This window comes from Cryptotermes secundus, unplaced genomic scaffold (assembly GCF_002891405.2).
Source record: "Cryptotermes secundus unplaced genomic scaffold, Csec_1.0 scaffold259, whole genome shotgun sequence".
Taxonomy (NCBI): domain Eukaryota; kingdom Metazoa; phylum Arthropoda; class Insecta; order Blattodea; family Kalotermitidae; genus Cryptotermes; species Cryptotermes secundus.
The window spans coordinates 568368-593587 of NW_019742445.1; the positions used below are offsets into that span (position 1 = coordinate 568368).

Below are 25220 nucleotides of genomic sequence, written 5' to 3' on the forward strand. Positions count from 1 at the left end.
GGGCAAAGAAAACTATAAAGTTAACCCAAACTCAATATTTGAACAATGTTCTTAAGAGATTTAATATTCCTAATGAGACTAAACCAGCTAGTTGTCCAATAAAACCAAATAGCAAATTGAAACCGTTGCCTAAATCAAATAAATCGATCGAGAATCTAGATGATGTGCCATATCAACAAGCTGTAGGTTCAATGATGTATTTAGCCGTATGCACACGCCCTGATATATCTTTTGCTATGACTTTTTTGAGCCAATTTAACACTTGTTTCACAAGAGAGCACTGGGTTTTGTTAAAAAGAGTTCTAAAATACCTAAATACTACAAAGGATGTAGGTATTGTATATTCTCAGAATAATGATCAATTGGAAGGTTTTTCCGATGCAGACTGGGGTGGAAATTTAGATCGTAGATCCTTTAGTGAATCTGTGTTCAAACTATCAGGAGCAGCTATCAGTTGGCGATGTAAAAAACAAAGGACTGCAGCTTTGTCAACCACAGAAGCAGAATATATGGCGTTATCAGAGACCGCGAAAGAAGCCATTTTCTTAAGAAAATTATGGTTTGAAATATGTAACAAGGAAATCATTATTCCTACTTTTTGTGATAATCGTGGTGCTTTAGCCATAGTGAAAAATCCTGTCAATAATGACCGAACAAAACATATTGACATAAGGGTTCATTTTGTAAGAGAGAGGGTTGAATCAAAGGAATTGTCAGTACATTACATCCCTGGAAATCAATTAGTTGCTGATGGTTGCACAAAAGGTTTAAATGTACAGAAACATACAGATTTTATTAATTCACTTGGATTGTGCTAAGAATAATGTTTCCAAATGATGTTTTAAATAATAATAATTTGTTTATATATTGATTAATGAATAAGTATTTTTTTAAATTCCAAAAAACTGTTTACGGGGGAGTGTTATGTTGGCAACTCTCTAATGTTAAAATATAATGCTAGAGTTGGCAATGTCACAGTAAACAATTTTCAATAATAGACTGTGCTACATGCACCGTTCCTAAATTCTCTATTGTTATGTGTTACTACAGTTATATGTGTAAAAACAGAATTTCTCTATTGTTATGTGTTACCATGGTTCTGTGGGTGAATACAGTCAACTCTCGATTATCCGGGCTAATGGTGGGGATGGAAGTCACGGTTAATCGAAAACCCGGTTAAGCCAAATTTTATTATACGGGCTGGACGACTGTGAAGGGTCGGAGTTCGAGTCCCGGTAGGGTCAAGAATTTTAACTTCTCCAAATCGTCCAGACCGGCTCTGGGGTCCATCCAACCTCCTATCCAATGGGTACCGGGGGCTCTTTCCCCGGGGGTAAAGCGGCCGGGGCGTGAAGCTGACCACTCACCTCCAACTAGTGCCGAGGTCAAGAAAATTTGGATCTATACATCCACTCCCCCACACGCCTTAATGGCGTAGGGCTTAATTCGTTGAGCAGAGGAACAACTTTACCTTTTACCTTTTAATACCTTCATAATACTATAGACCTACCTGTATTTAAATTTATTCATCCTCATTTCTATGTCATCTCATGGCCTATTTAATACTTTCTTTACATTACACTCAGTATGAATTAGTTATTTCAATCACTGTTCAACAACATCCAGCACTTTTTACGGTCACACTTAACACTTAAAATAATTTAATACTGTCTTTTGCTTTTTCGCGGCATTTTCCTTTTTACGGATATCCGTACGAAGCCTACGTAATATTAGCTTGTCACTTAATAAACTGTCCTCTTCACTCTCAAGATAGTCTAGTAAGGATTCCAAATGATTAAGCGCAGCACCATGTGATACTTTCTTACTGGCAACACTGTCCACCTCTTCCTCATTCTCACTTTCTTCCCGCTCTTCTGGCTGCACCCCCATTGAAGTTACGATTTCGTCACTGCTTAACATTTCGAAGCCCGGTTCACACGAGTCACAGTTAAACCACTCTCTTATATTTTCCTCGTTGACTTCTTCACCACCATGAACTTGGTTAGCCACTTTTGTCAATTTTATGGCTATCTCATTTTCACTGAATCCAGTGAATCCATGGATTTCGTCATCTTCATTAGTGATGAAAGGCATCAGTTTCTTCCATGAATTTTTCAATACAGATGGCTTTACTGTATCCCACGCTGTTGAAATCTCGTATATGGCATCTAATACTGAAAAGGACTTCCAGAAACACGTCAGATCATTGCCTTCATCGATGTACTTTTGTAGCAAATTTGATCTGTAGATTCTCTTCATACTTGAGATAACTCCTTGATCCATTGGTTGGATAAGTGCGGTAACATTAGCGGGAAAATATTTCACAAAAATATTTCCATCATCTGACCTCAGGAGACTTTCGTTAGGATGTGAGGGCGCATTGTCAATGAGGAGCACAGCTTTCTCAGGTAGGCCTTGGGATTTTAGATGGTCACGAACTTGAGGCACGAATTTAAAATCAAACCATTCTTTAAATATCGCTCTATTCATCCAAGCTACTTTCTGGTTAAAATAATGGATAGGCAGACTTGAAGCTACTGTTCCTTTAAAAGAGCGTGGTCTTTTCGCTTTGCCGATAACTACTGGTATTAGTTTGTGTGTTCCTGATGCATTAGAACAGCACAAGACTGTCAATCTCTCCTTACTGGATTTGTGACCTGGAGCCTGTCTTTCATTTTGAAATGCCAATGTTCTGGTTGGCAAGCATTTCCAATAAAGACCCGTTTCATCGGCATTATAGATTTGTTCTGGCAGCAGATTTTCACTTTTCACAAAACTATCAAAATTGGTGCAAAATTGATCTGATGCTGACAAGTCCCCTGACAATTTCTCACCTTGAATACTGATTTCTCGTATTCCATGACGCTGCTTGAAACGTGTTAGCCAACCGGAAGAAGCGTCAAAACTCCCTTCTAGTTCAAGTGCTTCGAAAAAATATTTAGCTTGTTTAGCACAAACTGGTCCTGTTATTGTTGTTCCCTGTGCCCTTAGTTGATTAAACCAGGTCAGCATCGCTTTGTCGAGATCATCGTATGTTGATTTCTTCATGGTTTTTCTCTTCTTCATTCCGCTTGAATTAGAAGACGAAGCAAAGGAAATTAACTCATTCTTTTGTTTTTTCAAATCACGAACAGTTTGTTCTCCAATACCGTATTGCATTGCTAATTGTTTAACTACAGCTCCTTTTTCCAGCTGATTGATAATTTCAAGTTTCTGTTGAATACTTAACACAACACGCTTCCTTTTAAACCCCGACATTTTGCTAACGCACTTGAAGATCTATATTAAGAAACTGATACTTACTTTCACAATGCACTCTCACACTGAGATGGTACCGTTAAATAACCTGGGGCGGTGTATTTGTCCTTGAAACTTTCCAAAAATTCTTGCATTCTTTCACCCCCACCCTAGAACATTGTGTTCGCATAACGGGACGAAATAATGCAGAGCTCGGTTCACACTAGTGCGAAAATAGTGTTAAACTCACCATGTGAAACAAAAGTGAATGAATATTAAACAACATATAAACTTAAAAAAAAAAGCCCCGGTTAAGCCGCAAACCGGTTAATCCGCCCCCGGATAATCGAGAGTTGACTGTATATATAAAATGCTTTTATGTATCAAAGGTTAGTCTTAATAAAGCAGGGTTCGATTGAACACTGATTCTTACAAATCATTCAATCCACGTAGAAGTGAAAATAACATCTAGAAGTAAACACAGAGGAAACCAAGTATATGCTGCTGTCTTGTCACCAGAATGCAGGGAAAAATCATGACAAAAAGATAGGTGACAGATGTTTTGAAAATGTGGCACAGTTCAGATATTTGGGAATGACTATAACAAATCAAAACATGAATCAGGAGGAAATTAAGAGGAAACTGAATTTGGGTAATTCTTGCTATCATTTAATCCAGAACCTTTTGTCTTCAAAATTAGAATATAGAAAATTTTAATTTTATCTGTGGTTCTGTATGGGTGTGAAACTTGCTCTCTGACATTAAGGGAGGAACAAAGACTGAGGGTGTTTAAGAACAGGGTGTTGAGGAAAATATCTGGACCGAAGGGAGATGAAGTGACGGAAGGTTGGAAAAAAGAGCATAATGAGGAGCTTTGTACGCTTCACCAAGTAAAATTAGAGTGATCAAGTCAGGGAGGATGAGATGGACCGGGCACCTAGCATGAATGGGGAGAGGAGGAATACATGTAGGATATTGGTGGGAAAGCAAGAAGGAAAGAGACCACTAAGAAGACCAAGATGTAGGTGGTTGGACAATATTAAAATGTTTCTGAGATAGATAGGATGAGATGGTATAGAATGGATTGATCTGGCTCAGGATGGGGACCAGTGGAAAGCTCTTGTGAACATAGTAATGAACCTTCAGGTTCCATAAAATGCTGGGAACTTCTTGAGTAGCTGCACAATTGGTATCTTTTCAAGAACTACTCAGCTACATAAATGAATGAATGAATGAAAAATCAAATTATACTGCCTTAAGAATATAACTATTACATTATCATTCTTATATCTCCAAGACTACCTTCCTTTCAATAAAGAAATGTCTAAACTTCTCTTTTATTAATACTCAAGACTTTAATAACGATACACATCTAGCGATATATTTATATTCTGGTAATTTCTGCAGATGGAGTGTGAAAATATAAATCACTCTGACACTTACAGGAAGATTTCATTATTTGAACAAAAGAAAAAAAAAATCATCATAAGGCATTAATAGATTAATAGAAATCTGTGAACTGTGTGTAATAAGCTAATGTTATATAGATTTAATGTTCAAGGAACACTAATGTATTATCTTACCCCATTAACTTCAGCAAGTCCTCGAATCTGCATTGCATCAGCCATGTTGAGGAGTCCTGGAAGCTGCTCTTGATATATGTTAACTTCCCCACTGTACATGAAAGTTACTAGCGCACACAAATCTGTGAAGTTTGCTCCTGGTAGTACTATCACAGGATGTTGCAATGGCTGGAGTACCTGGATGTGGGTGAAACACATTTCATTAAAAGAAAAACAACTAAAAAAGAGGATTCCATCATGAAACATTACAACACCTTACATACCTTGAAGAGTTCTTTAAAGTACTGACTGCAGGCAGAGAGAACTACCCGATGGGCACGTAAATTGCGTCCACCTGCTGACAGGGTGACATCTGTAAGGTCATCACCATCTAACAATTGTGGAAGAGATGCAAGAAGGCTGCTCTGATAATTGTGCCACCGCAGACAGAACTGTTGATCAGAGCCCATCACTCCACTGCAAAGTATTATAAAAATATGGGTCAGTACCTCTGAAGTGTAACATAAAAAAAACAGAAACATAAGGTCCGTCCTCCAAGGTATTAAATTAACAGACCTTAAATCTCCGTTAATATGAGAAAAAACCTCTACAAGATCTCCGGCATATTCTCCTCCTTGAGGACCTCATTGACGAAAACCTTCCAGTCATATCTATTCTTACCCGCTTCCACTGCTCAATAAAGGGTTCCTAACAGCATAATACAATGTTATAAATAGAAAAAAATAAATCTTCTGCATGTACAGAATACTGAACCTTCATTCCAAAAAACGTATAAACATTAATACCGACAAAATAAACACAAGCAGTTAAATTATTTACGTTTAATTATTTTCTGTTTGGGCACACAAACAGCAAAACCAGACGTTTCAAAGCCTCGGTACTGGGATCGCTGGGCTCTTACCTTCGTTGCGCTCAGTTGTCTTTGTTCGCTTAGATGGAAAGCGTTCAGTATTAGCTAAGCAGCTCAGTGCCGCTTACGAACGTTTACAAACTTCACACAGTATGTACCAATGTGCTCAGCGGGTAATTCGACCTCTTTGCTGGTTTCCATTTCGTGGCAAAGCCATAAATATTGGAAACATGTCTGACAGCCAACTCAGTAATACTGAACACACGAGTCATTTAAATCTCGTGAATATCGGAGAGGAAACTGTCCATGAAACGCTGACAAAATTCGTGGACGACACTCTAACAAATATTAAAAAGTGCTTAGACAAAGTTCTTGACTTGCGTGGTAAATACCATTTAATTCCCTTCAGTTTGAAACTTTTCGCATGGTAGACTGTTAAAGAATTGTGCTATATTTGTACTTCGAGTACATAAAAAAATTACACGTAAAAGTTCAGAGGCAATGCTCTCGGAACTAGGCACACAAATCTGTTTAAAAATAGGCATTATCTTTTGAGATTTCTTTTTAAAACCCCAAATTGTTCATTTGCAAGGGTGTTGTTCAAGTTCAAAGAATTACTTTCTCAAATATTTTGGATAATGCAGTCAGTAATAAAGTTAGTCTGTAGGCCAATGTGTAAAATTGTTCACCTTTTATAGAGTGGTTTCACTTTTGAATATTTTAAGTCATTCTGGGAAAACTCCCATTGCCACTAAACGATTGTGAAAATAATTTAAAAGAAAAAAGTAATTTCCACAGTTCTCAAGTAATTCTGCTCATATTTCATAATAACTACATGAAATTTGTTATTACAAAGGATTACTATATTTTTTAAGAAATCTGTCTCCTGGGATACAATGCTGAGTAATCCAATAAAAATCAACAGGTGTTTCAAAGAATCATATCACCTCCGCCTTCAGGACTGAAAAGTAAGCCAAGAAACAAATCAGCATCAGGAAAGTTTAATTCTGGTTACCTGCTTGGCTTACTTGTCTGTTGACCTTCACTGGACTAGACAGCATTATACTCCAGCAGACACAAAACTTCATACTCACCACCATGAAAACCTCTAATCCAACATTATTAGTTACGTTATATCCGGGAAGTTTTTCAAGAGTGCTTTAGATAGGAAACCTGTTACACCTTTTATTGTTTCTAGTTTCACTTTAAACGTTCATTAATGTCTTTAATGCAACTCTGTTTACAATCTCTCCTTTATTTAAAATCACAGATAAGTGCTACATGTTTCAGCCTTACTTGGCCATCCTCAGGAAACTATTCACTTGTTGAAACAGCTACACTGCTTTAGTTCTTATTCTAATGTTGTTACACATTTGTCGTTCACATTAAAATACCTTTGGAAACATAACTCTTTTGTTTTTTTCTAGCACTCTTTTCTTCTTTCAGTATTGATGGTTTTTGTATTTTTTTATTTAGCCCTATGAATATTTTTATGTCCCCACAAGTCGAGTGTATGTCACTTTTCTAGTTTCATTGTTCATTGCTTTAACAATTAAGAAGTAGTTTGGTATGAGTTGAGGATCTTTTATTACATTATCATTTATCTTTACTGATGGAGATCTCTTCTTTTGTACAAGCATTTACCCATTTCCTTTTCCTCAATTCTCAGGATTGTTTTTACTTTGTTATGTGACTAATAACTGTTTATTGTAATGAAAAGTTTGGCCTCTTTAATTACACTATAATTAAAACTTTGCAATATTTCCTGTAGTGAATTTTCATTATTTGGTTGTTACTAGATCAATGTTTAAATACAGATTTCATGTATGTTTACAAGCTGTTTTCGTACATTTAGTAATCCATTCATTATTTTCAGACACCTTTTTATCTGTTTTGGTGAGGAAACTTGCTTAAGAAATTCTAATGTTTCAGAATGTGTTAAATTTTGACTGTACATCATGGGTGCTTAATAGTGAGTCCCAATTCTCAATTCTTAGATATGTTGTAAATTGATCAATAGTGTCACTGTTTATATAGTGCATGTCTTATGACAATTTAAAACCATTTCTATATTTTTTATAATTAGAAGTTGAGCATCATGATTAGACAGCCCAGTTACCACACTGGTTTGACAGAATGTAATCTTTCATAATGCAGTATATAAAAATTTTATCAATAACAGTACTGGAATAATTTGGATTTTTTTTTGGGGGGGGGAGAGGGGGAAGTTAACGGCTGGTGTAAGATTAAAAGATGTCAGTAGTGAATTCAGACATAGTCTGTGGCAAGTTTCAGTAAAATAATCAATATCTGTCACCACAAATAACAAGTTCTGCTTTAAGTTTATAAAAAAAATTGTCTTCTAGCTTGTTTGAAAACAGTTCTGTATCATCTGATAGTGTTTTGTATACATCTAGGATGCAGACATAAGAGAATTTATATTCCAGTTACACAGCACAGTATTCTATGTCCTGTTTACTACCATGATGCATTACCTATATCTGATTACATTTTGATTTTGTTTTTACAAAGATATTCCCTCCTCCTTTTGTCAGCTTTTCTTTACATTAACTATCTCCTAGAGTATAAATGTTTATATTAACCCATACAATCTTTGGTGGTATTTCTAAGACAAGAATAACTCTTTGCTAACAAACCATTTTTATTTTAATAATTGTATTAACTTTTGCAGTCCATACAGCAGAATTGGAAGTCAGTCTGATGACACTGTACAATCCTGAGCTTCTGAATAGTTTGGAAGAAGTTAAGGACATGAGCACTTCCATGACACATTTGCTTAAGGAGTATTCATTTAAAAACTGAGAATAATTAAGCTTCAAATAAGGTAAAACAGAACTGAAAAAGTAATATATACGATGGGGTACCCAAAAGAAACCGAACTAATTTTTTTGTGGGCAGAGCTTTTGTAGTACTGCATTTTGCCGCTATGAGCGCATAGAGCTAACATTCTGAGTCGATAAGCCGACTACCGTTGCTTCAGAAGGTAAGGACTAGTTTTGGCAGAGTTTATAGTGACAACTGTTTTGTGTGATCGTCGTTTTTGCAATGGCTGATTTTCGTAAACAGCGTGCGGCGGTGAAATTCTTTTTGCTCAGGAAAAGTGGAACAGAAACTCCTGAAATGTTAAAAACGGCGTACAAGGACGATGCTATGGGGAAAACTAAAGTGTTTGAGTGGTTTTCCCGTTTCAAAAATGGTGAAATGTCAATTGATGACACACCTCGTTCTGGTTGTCCTTCCACGGCCAGAACACATGAAAATGTTGAAAAAATTGTGGAGCTGTCGGGAGTGACTTGGAGCTCAGCGGCCAGATTTGTGGCAGTCGGGTCCTGGTTTTTCCATCATGACAATGCCCCTGCTCACACAGCCTGTCTGTAAAATTCTTGACCAAAAATGGTATGACCCCTGTTCCTCACCCGACCTTGCCCTGTGCGACTTTTATTTTTGTTTCCTCGAATGAAAAGAGACATGAAAGGAAAAAACGATGGAGGCGCATCTCAAAACATGAATTTAGACAATGTTTTGAAAAATGGAATAAAAGACTAGACAAGTGTATTAGTGTAAGTGGAGAGTACTTTGAAGGGGATTGAAGGTTTGTGCTTAAAATTTGAATAAATAAGTTTAAAAAAAAATAAGTTTGGTTTCTTTTGGGTACCCCCTTGTATATTAAAATGCTGAAAGAAGGTATTTCATGCTTCACACTTTTTTGTCACCTTACTACTGTTTTCCACCAACCGATACTGTATGAGATTTACCTAGGGGTTCAATAGGTAAATTTATCTACAAGAAGGTTCCATTCCAAATACAAACCTGAGGCTATTTTCTAGTACAATTATTAACCTGAAAGGCAAGCCTGCCCCACAACAAGCTTTTAAGTCTGCCTTCTTGACTGAAAGAGTAGAAAGCAAGAACTTTCCAATTTTTACTATTTTTTTTAAGAAAATAAGACAAAGAAAACATTAATTATGTGATGACTATGCACCTATCCATATTTAGTATGCACCCAAGCACGCATTTCCTACAAAATTTGTATATACAAACTGGAATCTGCCATTTTTATATTTGCAGTTATTAGTTTTGATTTGGGGTCCCATCACTTAAAAGGGTTCCGAAAGCAAAAGAATTTAATCCTCACCTTCCATTATTTATCATAAAAGGGATTCATCTGTTGTCATATGAATCCAACAGAAGAATGATATAGAAAATGTCATGCACATTCTTTAGACTAGAAGGCAAATCAAAACACACCCCATGCCAGCTATAATGAGACACTGCACTTTTAACATCAAGAAACCCTAAGCGTCAGAAGAAATTGAAACTGTGAAGCACAAAACAGCTGCCCGAGTATGGTGAGGATGTGAATTCTGCTTAATTACAACAGTTAATAAGGGTTAATGAGGCATCTGCCACTGCTTGACTTTAATAACATCAAAGATGCCCACTTTGATGTTAGCGAAGGCAACTTGTAACTTACTTTGCAAATGTCCATCTGTGAGTCTGCTCCTCAGATTTGAATTATTCCCCTCCTAACTTACCACCTACTTTATTGATGGCTGAGTGTGCAGAACAGATTAAAAAATATCTGATCTAGACATTCATTGCAAAGCAACAGTATGAACTAAAGAACACAATGTTTATTTTAGTAACACAAACAGGTATTTGAAAATGAATACACATATAACAGAATCTGATTATTAAAGAAAAGTCCGAAATCCCAGACAAAATCATGATTATATCATAATCAACAGCTGAAAACAAAATCTCTTGTAAAACAGATTAATTTCAAGTACCTAAGGATCAAAATATGTCTTAAGAGTGGTCATGATATTCATGATAAAATTATGAGCAAGATAAACTTACAAAATTCATATCATAATTTAGTCAGAATCTTCATTTCATGTCTCTTCAATATATATAAATGCTGAAAAACACAAATGTATAACAGTACCTCTTGTTCTGTAAGGATATGAATTTTCGTCTCCGAATCTGGGAGAAGAATAAAAATATAACATAGTTTTTCAAATAATAGGTAATGCAATGGAGAAAATTACACAATGTGCTGAATAGTTTATTCTCTTTTCTGAATGCTGTTTGAGAGATTAAAACACGGAAAGATGAGAGGGATTAAAGATACAGCATTCATGAATGAAAGAAGGGTTATATAAAAATTCAGACTAGTAAATATCATGAAAAGGTACAATTTGAGAGAATATGAAGCAGAAAGAGAACTGGTTGTATGTATATGCACTGAACTGGTTAAAGGAAAGGTACAGACTTGTGGTGGCTAATATAAACCTTTGGGTATCATAACAACAGAACTCCCTCAGTGGTTGAGTATACTGTAGTAGGGCATAAGTGAGATATGCTAGAGCCACATAGCAATTTGTGAAAACAATTCTGAAATTTGTGAACATTCTCCTCAGACCTATAGTTATTTAAAGATAGCTGCCATGTTTTGCTGTCATTTAAAGGACAAAAAGAATTAAAGAACAGTATGAAGTAGAAAGGTATTAGAAACCTCCTGTATCATTGTCTGATAACATGTTTTGCTTAAAAATGTGTGTCTAATGTTCATTTTCTGCATGCATACTTAAACACAGTGTTACTAACTTTCTTTTATAGTACATTCAGCACAAATGGAAGTTAATATGCAGACTTACAATCCTGAACACATAACTGAGAAAACAGTTAACAAACAATACTCTCAACATGTATATCATAAGAAGGATCTACTGGAAGTTATGAAATACAGAAGAACAGATTGTTTCCTAGCAATTGTGATGACAATGCTAATAACTGTTTTCAAGAACTGGAATAGAGTAGCACAGAAATAATTTTTCCAAGTGTCTAGAAACCATTGAAATCACATTCATTTAAGGATGTATATAAACATATATATTTAGGTGTTTAATTTTTTGTTAACAACCCATTTGACATGAAGTTTCTTGTACATGAATAAATTAATGTGTTTCATTTAAGGTAAGCAAAAAACTGTCATCCAGATTGAGATGTTAAATGAGAGGAGGAAAGTTTGATTTCAAATTTTAACAAAGAATTTTTAATAAGTTAATTCAATACCAAAACATCTGACATGCTGGATGCATGAAGTTCACATCTTGGCTAGACACTGGCTTTGGATTTTTGTAGTTTTCCTTACTTCCATGTGAATCCTTGGATGGGGACTTGAAATAATTTATGAACATATTCTCCTGCATATCTGCAGTTGAATTTACTAAATGCATAAGTTAGCCCAAGAGGTGACAATATCTTCTTTAAGGGTATTTGTGAGATGTAATGTACAAGACAGTAGTTCCACCATATTTTAATCTTCATGAAAGGAACCTTCAAACATAACATGACATGCGTGAACTCCTAACATATGTTCATGGTTATGTTCCATGGGCGTCCATACNAAACAAAGTCTCCCCCCCACCATGCATGATAGTAGAACTTCCATTCAAACTGTCACTGCAAAATTTACCCAAATGAAAAATACTGACTTTACTGACGGAAATGTGTCAGTCATGATTCCAAAGAAAGTTCAGCGTTTCTGGGGTACTAGTACTGGGAACTGTAGTAGATGGAGTCTCTTCCCTGTCCCCTCTCTTAGTGTACTTTGCAGCATTTCCACAATGTTTCCCTTCTTTCATTTGCTTTGCATTTTTCCAGCAAATGATTTGTTGCCTTAGATGACTTGGGTTTCACTGTTCATGTAGCGTACAAAGACAACAGATGCTGAATATCAAAAAGTCTAAAACATGCAACAATTTTTTTCCAGTTCCTGAAATAGAAGTCATGCACTGAGTACCATCATATGAATCAGAACATACTTCCATTTACCTGCTTATCCATGTACTCTTACATAGCTGTGTTTGCAATCCTGCAGAGTGGCAATTAAGTCCAGTCAGTCCACCTGTCCATTTTTTGTTTGAAACAACTCAAGAACCACTGGGCAGATTCTAATTAAATTTCATATTGGAAAACTGTATGAGGAACTGTCATGTCATTTCAACGGTCATTTTGATCAGAAAATTTTCATGTTACATGAAACCTTATAGAATTTCTGCACAAATGTCAAGTGTAACTCATTTAATGTTTTAAATAAAAGTTTCAAAGACAATGAAACACATCTTATGTTCTGCACAATTATTCCATAAGTCTTATAGTTTCAGGGATAATTAAACAGACCAGTCACTATGCATACATCCCAAAATTTCTGCAGTCAACAGAACCATGATCTCCCATCACAAACAAAACTTGGAGTATCCATGTTTCTTTTATTTTTTATTACTTGTGCACTTCCCTGCTTTATTAGCGTGGATAATCGGAGCATATCATATGTGTATTGCTATTTCCTTGTACCACCTAACTATTTTGCATTTACAAAGCGAATTCAAAAGCATTTGGTCCTGTTAACACCTGGTGTACATATGTATGCTTTACTGGCCTGTTCCATTTTTTTTCTTCAATGTTTGATCTCTCTTGTTAGCTATCTCAACCACATCATCTTAAAATTCTACTGAGAAGGAAAAAAATATATCTTTTGTCATTCCACTTTGTTACACAAACACATCACTCCCAAGCTGACACATTCTCTGAAAGTCTTTATCTTGTCACCTCTGTGAGGATACTTCTAGTGCAGTAATGTTAACACACAGCAATGACAATATCAGATCATTAATTGCTGTATGAGTTACCCTTATACAGTGTCTGTTTACTTGTCCATATATCAGCTTCATTACTGCATCTGTACCATGTCCAACAATGGGGGAAATGTTGCAAATGGAGTTTTCTGTTTGGTCCGACCCAAAGCCAATAAGGACCAGTGAAGGCTGTGAGAGGCAGCTGAGTCTCCATCATATGCTGCATTGGTTGTGATATGATAGCCAGCCAGCAACAACAGAGGAAGAGGACATTGTTGGGATCTGATAATATGCATCAACTGGTGAAGACACAGTAGTCTCAGTGTGTGCTGTAGTGACTTCCAGAGTGGGTAGATCTGTGAAACCACTATAGTTACATGTACTTATGATGGCTGAGTCTTCAATAAATCCAACCATCAATCCATACCCTATGTATAGTTATTAACGCATGACAGTATGTAAGCTCCACCAATACTGGGCATCAGGCATTTGGATTCTACCCATGTGAAATAAAAGACCCAAACTAATTCAATTTCAGCAATGATAACATCTTCAAATTAATTTATTCTTGACTAAACTTCAGAAAGAAATACTTCTTCAGAATAAGTATTAACTCTTTGATTAACAGTTTGTAGAACTCATCACTGGCAAACTTATGAAAAAGTGTATGTTTCTTACCACCAATAATACCAGTATTTAGATACACCAGTAAAATCAATTTTTTTAAGAATCTGCAATTCATCATGCCAAACATAGCCTGAGTTACTTTTCACATAGGAGAAGAAATGGCTGCATTTCTTGTAGATGAGCCATTTTCATTCTCAGATCTTGACTTCTTTGTCACTGGAATTTGCCATCAGTACTGTAGCACATTGTTTAAAACTGCATTGCTCCTGTAACGTTTTACTGAAGCATGTCATGGGAGATTTGCTGTAAAAGACACTGAGTTCCAAGAATTGTAAATTTTAACTCCCATTATTTCTAGATATAAAAAAGTGTGGAATTAAAAACCAAAACCATGCATAAATAACTTGAACCCTAGTCTGAGTGCCATCATAGTGAGATAAGTTAATTGCAGCACCACAATGACATGCAAATTAGTCTTCAGCACCTTGAACAAGACATGTGACACATGTGCATATCACATGACAGCAAATCTGTTAATCATGCTTTGAATTTCCTTAACATTTCAAGAAATTAATTATTTATAATTCTTGGACTTGATATTAGATATTTAATTTATTCAACTATCATATCAAACCTCTGCATCAAATAACTTTTTAAGTTGACAACAACATTTCAAACTGAAGATACAGTGAGACTTGAGCATTTAAAGGTGGTAAAGATTCATATTGTGACATTCTAAATTATAACACTATGTAGTCTGGTAGGTGGTTATCAATGTCTTGGAAGAACATACAGCCTCCATCTTCAATTCTACTCTGAAGACAGAAGCAGAATGCTCCTCTTAAATTTTGGTAACCACCTAAAAGTTTACAGTGTCATAACCCATAAGACAACAGTGTGATACGGCACTGTAAATACTGAATAAATAGCTCCTGTTATACAATTGCCTGCAACTAGCATAAAGCCATTCACAAACATCTCAGTAATTTGTTGGATTTGAGGTGCTCACAGTTTTGGCTATGGTGAGTTCCTCTTATAGGATATAACTCCTTGTCTCATTACTTCCTAAAAATAAATTAAAGTTTATGCACTCAGATGGCAAGATTTCCTTGGACAGCATCTTTAAGCCTGTTGCACAGAAGAAAAATTGAAAGAGGGGATTTATGCATAAAGAAACAAAATCATAAGTATCAACAACTTCTGTAATCACTAACTACACATTTTCATCTAAAGATGCCTCCATTTACAAAATGCCATGTATTTGATAATTACACACACATTTATTCCTCTGACATTTTATGATATACGTGGTGTGTTCAAAAAGTATTGAACCTTCTTTTTTCCCGCGTAAACCAATGAAGCGCGGGAGGCTCCCTTCGGTGGAGATGTGGAGGGGACATTCATGCGGAGTCATGAATTTTTTCCCGTCCACAGAAAGCGTCAGTCGCTGGCAGTCAGCCTATGAGTGAGGATGTGCAGTGAGCGCTCGTCAGATTCCAGTAAGGTGTAAAATGACAGAACAACATGAGTAGCGATACTGCATCAAATTTTGCCAAAAGCTTGGTGATACCCAAGTGGAAACCATTCGAAAGATTCAACAGGCTTTTGGGGACGATGCCATGAGCAACTCACAGATAAAGGAGTGGTACAACCGCTTCAAAGATGGCCACACATCAGTGGACGGCGAACCGCGTTCAGGCAGACCCTCAACAAGATGAAATGAGAATGTCATTGAGCAAGTGCAGACTTTGGTCATGGAGGACCGTCGTATCACAGCCTGAGAACTTGCGAATGAGATACAGGTAAGCACTGGATCGGTACATTCAATTTTGACCAAGGATTTGGGCATGAGGAGACTGTCCGCGAAATTCATACCGAAACTGCTAACAATGGAGCAGAAGCAACGCCGTCTGGAAATCGCACAGGACATGCTGGACAATGCAAACAGTAACCCCAACTTTCTGAACACTGTGATCACAGGTGATGAGTCATGGGTTTATGGGTACGACCCGAAAATCAAGATGCAGTCGTCACAGTGGAAACATCTGACATCCCTGAGGTCAACAAAAGCATGGCAGGTCCGCAGCAATGTCAAGGTCATGTTGGCCATTTTCTTCGACTCCCGTGGGGTTGTGAATCATGAGTACGCACCACAAGGCCAAACCATCACAAAGGAATACTACCAGGAGGTCCTTTGTCGCCTTCGTGATGCTGTGCGGTGCAACTACCAGATCTGTGGGCAGCAAAAACTTGGCAGCTCCATCATGATAACACACCCGCCCATTCTGCACATCTGATTCAGACTTTCGTCGCCAAACACAACATCCCTGTGGTTCGTCAGGCTACCTACTCCCCCGACATGGCTCCGTGTGACTTTTGGCTATTTCCCAAGCTGAAAATGCCACTGAAAGGAACCCGATTTGAGTCAAGAGAAGACATCACGCGGAATGCGACGGCCCAGCTGATCACCATTCCAAAAGACGCGTTCCAGAAGTGTTTCCAACAATGGCGGAAGCACTGGGAGAAGTGTGTGCATTACCAAGGAGACTACTTTGAAGGGGATTAGGGTTTTGTATCTCCAAATCAATAAATGTATTTCTGCCGACTAAAGGTTCAATAATTTTTGAACACACCATGTACAGTATATGTACAAACAAAATTTACCTTATCTACAGAAAAATATCACAATCTTTTTTTCCGTTGTCTGTACCACCTTTAGTCAAAATTAAAAAATATATTATATATGCAAGAATGACATTAAAAATAATGCCATCAAACAAATTATGACACACAATTCTAGGAATGTGACAGTCTGGTAACCTACAGTCACCAAAATTTAACAAAGTGTAAAACGTTTTAATCAATAAAACACAGTATAAAAACGAAGACCACACCAGAATAACAAGGCAAGTAATGCATTTCATAGAAGTACTTGCAAAACTGGACAATGAAAAGTTAAAGACAGTGACATTTTACAGGTACTAGACCAAACTCTTCCCTAGACCACAGAGATTGATGTTTGTAAATTCTCCACATTCAACAACCATCATTCCAGAAATAGGAACCTACTGAGGCACTTATGTCCAATACTTTTTTACGTGGATTTATATGCTTTTATATTTAATATTTCTAGAAACCAGTGAGAGCACTGCATACAAAGGGCATGATGCACTTCTCAAATTATATCACACTCAAGCATAGGAAAGGCATATTTTATACCAAACACAAGTTGTTTTCTGTGACAAATACTGATGAAGTCCATTGTAATAATATAAATCCTACTACCTTTTCTGTAATTTTTGGATTTTGAAAGATTACAGGCAGAGTCTTAATTCACATTAATAGGTTTCTTTTGTTCAAATTACATACCACATCTATGCTGATTCAGTTTTCATGTATGGGACATATGGACCAAAAGGAACAGTAAAATCTATAATACTACATCAATCACAAACATTACTGGATTAATATCATATAGATATATAATATATATCCATAATAGTCATATGACTTGGTGAATATGAGAACACTGACATCAAAATAATGCCACTCTCTCAAAAACTGGAGAAATACCTGCCCCAGTAGATGATGTCTGCTGATCTAACAGTATTCACTGATCACTTCAAGTGATTTCTTTAAAGACCAACTGTGGCAAGGAAGCAGACTAAACCATGAGCCTGTACCAAGCCACTGGTAAAATGTCACAGTAAAAGGTTCACTCATTACATTCCAACAGCCACAGAAATGTAAATATGTATAAAGCATGGAACCACAGTTCATATCATGATTTTAATGGATATGGAATGGCAATGACCCATGCCAAACACAAAAGGTGCAACTGCAATATTTGGTGATCAACACTGTCTTTTTGTATTTCTTACAATCCTATGTGATGGGGCAGTACCATTTCAATATCCAGACTTGCCATCCTAAGTGTTTAAGGAATATTTATCTTAATTTGCTATATTAACCCAGGTTTAATATGGAAACAGGTATATAGGTGACAACATGAGTTAAACAGTCATATGTATATAACTCACCTGCATTTGCTGTGACAATTTTGAACTGAGGGGAATAGATGCCCTTGTATTTTTAATAGATTAGTAAGTGTAAGTCTAGCAACATCAGTCCTGACAAACACTGGAAAGCAGAGTGTCCAGTATTCATGAGACATCATCTACAGAGACAGATATTAGCTGTTGCACATGTCAGAAAATGTGCTGACATTAGTTTTGTTCTAACACGATCAACACCATCTGTCAAACACTTAAGAGTAACTACATTCTCTATAAATACAACATACACCACCACTACATTTCCTAGTGATCCACATTCTCTGTGATTAAAAATATCACAAACATGTATCAATTGACATAATTTATAAGATTATAATGATGATAAAAAATTAATTACAGGGAAATCTAAAACTGTGCCAACATTGAAATAATGTAGGCCACATAAAACATGATGGCCATGGATTGTGGATATAAATCAGTCACTAAAAAAATTAATCAATCATTTATAATGAAACATTTTATCACTTGATAAATGTGAAAGAATTGATATGGGGCATGCAAAATCATGTACTTCAGTCTGAACTTATGAATCAGAAATATGGATAAAGATGTAAAAAATACCAGTCAAATACCTGACACTGTACTAGAGGCAGTGAAGCAATAAATAAGACAAGTATACATAGAAAGAGAATAACTGTAATATGTTTGGAGGAAATATCATACAGCTAACTGAAACAATGGAATTTATGTTCTAAAGAGTATCATGATGTTGGGAATAATATTAGAAAAGGAAATAAATAAAGTAGCAGTCACTACTTTTTTAAATGAATTTATAGTGGTGGTGGGGGCATTAGAAGCAACAGTAGTAGTAGAAACAAAACTGGATTCACTATAGGGTCATTTTATCAAAGAAACTGGAAACCTCTAAACTTAATAAACAAAATGATTGGTACATTTGTTTAGAGAGGCAGAATCAAAATTACTGTGTTGTCACTGTTTCAAACTTGCTCCCAGGATTCCACACTGGAGCTACTAGAAAGAGATGAAGTCTTGCTTGAATCCCTCCTCAGTGGTGGCAGTTCAAAGTGCCATTGGTCATTCATGTTTACAGTGGTGTCCTGTTTAAGAGGTGGACGTGCTCGAATACCGTATGTTGTGGGACGCTTCTCTGGACTGTGGGATAACATCAACTGCAGCAACTCAAACTAAAAGATAATAAATTTTATCAGATAACTGTGTCAATATGAATGCTTTCTTACTTCCTTGGGTATCAATATCAGTCATAAAGCACAGTCATATCATACTACAAAACATTTACATCTCCTGTAATGCGTTTCAAGGTCTTGACTATATTGTCACCTGTTGGGTATGTCACACGACAAATAACTTCACGTAGGTCTCGGATTTGGCGAACACATATATTCTTGCACACTCAAATAAATAGTATCACTTCAACTGCACTCTGCGGCAGCTATCTTCCAACTGTCTCTCACCGTGGCTGGATCCTTCTGTTATCTATCTCTGGGAAAACGCTGCTTCGTTGATTCAGCAATTCCTATGCAATGGCTCTGTTATTGCGTTACCATGGAAGTAACCCTTCTGGATTCCAAACACGTGACAATATAGATTCTTTGATGGCTCATTGAGATGGTATTCTATAAAACCACAGATGAACTAACCAACTCTCTTATACAGAACCTGAAGGTTCAACACTCCTAAAAAGAAAGGCATATAGAATTTTGGCCACTTGTAAGATCAAGTAGGAGATGTAAGGATAAGATTGATCTTAAGGATATAAGTGAGAAAGACTGAAAAAAAAAATTGTGAGATTTACCCCTTAGTTTGTTGCAAAAAAAGAAAACGAATTTTTAAACTGGCTCAGAATCATAATCAATGGCATGTTTTGGTAATAACAGTATGAAACCGTTAGTATCTCACACGAGTTCACCATTGACTGATATGGCAATACAATTTTCAAACATTATAGCACACTTCCAATATTTCACTCTACTGTTGAGAATAAATAGAACCAAATAAACACTTAATCTAGAATTTTATCTTTGTACTAGATGTAAAGTCCACAATATACACGATACTGGGCAGGTTTTAATACTGTATACAGTATGCCTTACTGTCATAAATCCCATGACAGGTCAACTGGAAAGTACACAGACCCTGTCACCATCTGCTGTTTATAAGACACCAAATTACTTATAATCCACAGAGTAAGTTAGATCCAGGCACACAACTATCAGGTAAAAAACTGTATGCAAGGGATTTTATGTGTTCTTACCTCCTGCTGGAACTGCTGCTGAAAATGTGCTGGGAACTTGTTACTTCTAAGATCCATGAGAGTGCAGCTCCGTTCCATATCTGTACCAAATGGTACTAATAATTCAAACAATATAACACCAAGAGAGTAGATATCTACCTTGTAGTTATATGGAAGACTCTGTGCCTGATAATAGAAAAATATGTCAGTTATAATGCTGAAAGTAATATGGTCATGGGAGACATCCAGAGTCAACAATGTGCTACTGCATACAAGGTGTGGCAATAAAGAACCCGGATTACTTTTATGACTCATTTCCGGCCACGTCATTGACGAAGAGGAGGGTAGGGCATTGACCCTTGGACTTCCCTCTACCGTCACACAAAGTTTCATTCACGTGCATCGGTTAGTCTGGCCGCGACCATTGTTAGAAGCGGATCGTGTTTCTGAGCTCCGTCGGAATAATGCTGAGTGCTAATGCAGAACAACGTGCTAACATCAAATTCCTCACAAAACTTGGAAAATCTGCCACTGAAACTTACAATTTGTTGACAGAAGTATATGGTGATCAGTGTCTATCTCGCACGCAAGTTTTCGAGTGGTTTAAGAAGTTTATGGAGGGTAGGAAAAACGTCGGGAACGATCCAAAATCGGGCCGTCCTCCCACTGCGAAAACTCCAGAGAATGTGGAGAAGGTCGCTAGAATTGTTCGAAGAGATCGTCGACTGAGCATTCGAGCAATTTCTGAACTCACGAAGATTTTTTTTTAATAAAGGGTTAGAGCATGAATCCGGTTTCTTTATTGCCACACCTTGTATTACCAAAAACATACTGCATAATTAAACAAGAAATACATCTCATTGCCATCTGATAACCATGCCCACTTCATTAGCTGAAAGCCTTTCTTTAAGTCCTTAATTCCACATATGATACTAACCATTGGTGCTAAACCTGAAAATAAATACAACAAAATAATTTTAAAAAGACAAGAGGAAGATGAGATGATGACAACTACAGTCACCTGAAGAAGGGAGCAGGGCTAAATCCTGAAACACCATGCATATCAAGTGTACTTCAGACAATAGGAATGTTCAACACAACTGTTGTGTAATGAATTATCACCACACACCTTTAAAAGATAATGGACTTCATTCATCAGTCACTATATAATGCCATAATACCTTGGCAAGAACTTGTTACCCTGTGACATGATGATGATAACTAACCTGTTCAGGGCTCATATACAACTGTGTGCCAACACGTGCTGTATGCTTTTCATCAGCATATTGCATAACACCTGCTTCAGGGCTAGGTGTTCTCTGTTCTCCATTGTTCTCTACCATAGCTGTCACCAGACCAAAATCACCAACTTTGATCTGACCATCCAGTGAAAAGAATATGTTTGATGGCTGTAAATAAAAGTGAGGTCTACATAATGTTGTGGCAATGAACGTCTTTGCTGTGTAATTATATAACACATATCAGTGTTTCTCAGCTGCCAGCCTGTGGACCAACACAGTCCATAGGAAATTTTTACCAGACCAAAACAGCTGGGAACAATACCTTGTCTTGCAGACTCTCTACAAATAGTGTGTACATGTAGTACAATATTTTATAATTTAATTATAATAAAGAATTGTCCGTATTGCATGGAAAGCAAACAACGTTGTTTGCATGCAATACAGACAATTCTTCTTAATGACGAGGCAGCATTACACAATTCATTAATTGCTACACCATGGGCCTCTCTTAAAATCTTCTATATAAAGTAATATCGAATTTCCCAATTGTCTATGGAAACGCACACAAAGTATATGCAATGACTGATTCAATGTTTTTGAAAACATCATTAATATTTTATCTTGTTATAATATTTCCAATTTTCAATTTTTATATAATCTGAACATTTGTATTTTTACATAAGCAATTTTAAAATTGTACGATTAATAGTGTTATATCCATTTTATTGTTGCAGTTAAATGGTAGATTTTTTTTTATATGTATTTGCCTGATGATGGCCGATAGTGGCCGAAACATGTAGCAAAGCCACAGCTGAATGCTGACTTTGATGTTTTACTATTTGCTGTGTTGTGTTGGTTCATTAAAGAGCTGTATATTGTAGCACAGCAGGATGCATGAAATTAAGATTAATAAACATCAATACTTACATAATTATGGCACAGAAGTTATGTATTATTGATCAGTAGTAGAGTATGGGTTAAGAAATACTGTCATATGTGCTGGCAAACACAACAATATACGTATAAGCTGCCCCATTGTTTAAGTTGCAAATATTTTGAAGGGGGAAAAAATCTGGTGAATATACAGCACTTTATTAATTCCAGTTCAGTCTGATGGGTAAAGATAGCCATGGTTAAACAGACTAACAACGAATTTCAGTTCAAAATCAAAAGAGTCTATTGACTAAACACACATAAAAATTGTATGCATATATATCAATTTCTCATACCGCACCTAGTAAAAACTGTGATATCAGATACGTCTGAGACCAAACAGTTACTGGATAGTAGAACATTATACCTAGTGTTTATCTTAGTGTACCTAGTAACCTCATGGACAGACCTAACCATTTAATTTGTCACATGATATCCTGTCTTATATTCTTTGCCGTACTTCCTATTTCCTTTTCGTAACTATTCACTTAACATGGTACATACATGAATCCCCTCCTCCAAAAAACCAGGAGGACACAAATATTTCACTCTTGTAATCACTGTATTCACAGTTAGTCAATTTCCAGTTAACAGAGCTTCCTGGGTCACCTAGTGCCAGATATTGCACCCTTTACTGTATTATGATCTGCAAAAGTCACTCCACAACGGGCCAATATCTGTTACAGCAAACATGAAATATATCATAGGTCATCACTGGCAATGAATGTGTTAATAGTAGTTATTCATATTATAATAAAAATACACATCAATGAAGCATGAAAGAAAAATTCTCAGAACACCACTACATAGAAATTACCTGTAATAAATATTAAAATTGACTTAATCAATAATTCAAAATGATTTGCTCATTATCTCATGGGAATACTGTCACTTCTCACAGTGCACACAAATACTGACTTATCACATTCTGGGAATGTATTGAACTAACATCACAGTCCCTTGGTGTTAACATGTGATAAATAAAGAAAGCACTGTTGGCTGGAAAAATAATCTTTCACTCTTAAAAATACAGTATTAGTAAACATTCATACTTGGTATGTTGCAACCTAAAGTTTCGCATGATCGGGTCTTGCATTTTCTGCACCAGTCATAGTTAGTACATGAGTCTGTAACATGTTGCCAATAAATTTCACACATAAAGCTGCAATGATTTATAAGTCACTGTCATCAGAACACAATATTTTGCATGCTTGCCCGTATTACTTTCCAGTTCAAATTACCTCTACAAACGGTTTGTACTATTAAAAACAGAATATTTTTCAAGCCTTCACTGAATGGCTCATACGCTGTTCCCACTTCAGAAGTTCACACAGCTGCCATGTTGGGATTGCTGTTGACAGTTAATATGTATCAGAAAGGGAGGCCTTGAATGCTTTGTTTCACACACTTTCATGAAAACTGTCATTTATTATTTGTAATACTGATGAGAGAAGCTAAATTAGTAGACAAAGGGACACACAAAGCTTGCTGAGCGGGTTCTGAAAAAGGAATGAATGTGCGGGGAGGAGTAAACGTGTTGCCTGGAAATGCAGACAGATATTTCCTGCAAAATGGATGGGTGGTGGCTGTTCACACAACAGAGGAACTACTAAACATACCTCCTGGGGAACAGATACAGAAGCAGGTTTCCCTTCCAATGGCTAGGTAAACATTTGTTCTCACATGAACAGTGGGGTCATTTTCATGACAATGGATAGCTGAACTGTTTGACTCTCTGTCCCCTATTTGATATGCCAAGCAAATATATAGTATCAGCGGTAGCAGTTGTGAAGGAGAACTGATTCGGCAGTGAATGAGCATGCTTTCAGAGGTAAGCAGAATTTGAGAAGACTAAAGGCTAGGCAACAGTGAAAGATTCATTATCCAGAAGGAGTTAAATGTGTGAACTGTTATAATCCAGTGTAATTTTAACATTCATTCATTCATCCATCAGTAATCTGTCAAAGACGACAGGTCCATAGGCTATTCCAAAACAGTTCCTCCACTTAATGCGATCTAGAGCTTTCTCCTTCAAATGAAAATATCCTCTTCTGTCGCCAAAGTCATCCAGCATCTTCTTACGTCTTCTTCCTCGTCTTCTGGTCACTTATATCCGCCCCTCTATCTTTCCTTCAATAACTTCTTTTAGAAGGCAGTTACTGCGTATGACCAATCCAATTAGCCTTCCGTTTTCTTATTTCGTGTAGGGTATTCCTCTGCTCACTGACTCTAGTTAGTTAGTTAGTTAGTTAGTTATTGGAGAGGGTGGGTTTCCCCATGCACTTAGACCTGTATTGGTCCATTGTGCTTCCCTCTATGATTTCTACCAGTCTCTATATCCTACCGGTACTGGTGCTTACCATCAGTCCCGCCCTGCCAGCGAGACCGGCTCTACTAGCTGAAAGGTATCTATTATGCTTCCCCCATCTACCAGAGGTATTAGAGACTGCTGTTGGGCGGAAAACGTCTGTAATTTGGCTCCGTAACATCCTTTGGAGATATGAGGTTCTTTTACGTGCCGTAAAGCTACAACACGGGACCCACGGCTTACAAGGTGTGGCAATAAAGAACCCGGATTACTTTTATGACTCATTTCCGGCCACGTCATTGACGAAGAGGAGGGTAGGGCATTGACCCTTGGACTTCCCTCTACCGTCACACAAAGTTTCATTCACGTGCATCGGTTAGTCTGGCCGCGACCATTGTTAGAAGCGGATCGTGTTTCTGAGCTCCGTCGGAATAATGCTGAGTGCTAATGCAGAACAACGTGCTAACATCAAATTCCTCACAAAACTTG

The 25220-nt window shown here is 36.8% G+C and overlaps 2 protein-coding genes across 8 annotated transcripts in view; both read right to left on the reverse strand.

Moving 5' to 3' along the window:
* LOC111873153 (protein bric-a-brac 2) overlaps nucleotides 1-5764 on the reverse strand; it is a 65202-nt gene extending 59438 nt beyond the window's left edge. For 4 of the 7 annotated variants that reach the window (XM_033754987.1, XM_033754988.1, XM_033754986.1 and 1 more), the window contains exons 1-3: nucleotides 5481-5567; nucleotides 5084-5276; nucleotides 4821-4997 (exon numbers count right to left, since the gene is read on the reverse strand). In XM_033754987.1, coding sequence (XP_033610878.1) covers nucleotides 4821-4997; nucleotides 5084-5276; nucleotides 5481-5557 — 447 coding nt within the window. In that variant the 5' untranslated portion in view covers nucleotides 5558-5567. The other 3 variants (XM_023867622.2, XM_023867619.2, XM_023867621.2) reach the window with 3 other exon arrangements.
* Nucleotides 5765-16522: 10758 nt separating this feature from the next.
* The window catches only part of LOC111873151 (eukaryotic translation initiation factor 2-alpha kinase), an 87563-nt gene continuing 78865 nt past the window's right edge, over nucleotides 16523-25220 (reverse strand). The window contains exons 14-16 of the mRNA XM_023867615.2: nucleotides 21476-21658; nucleotides 20271-20435; nucleotides 16523-19182 (exon numbers count right to left, since the gene is read on the reverse strand). Coding sequence (XP_023723383.1) covers nucleotides 18976-19182; nucleotides 20271-20435; nucleotides 21476-21658 — 555 coding nt within the window. The 3' untranslated portion in view covers nucleotides 16523-18975. The remainder of the gene's footprint in view (nucleotides 19183-20270; nucleotides 20436-21475; nucleotides 21659-25220) is intronic.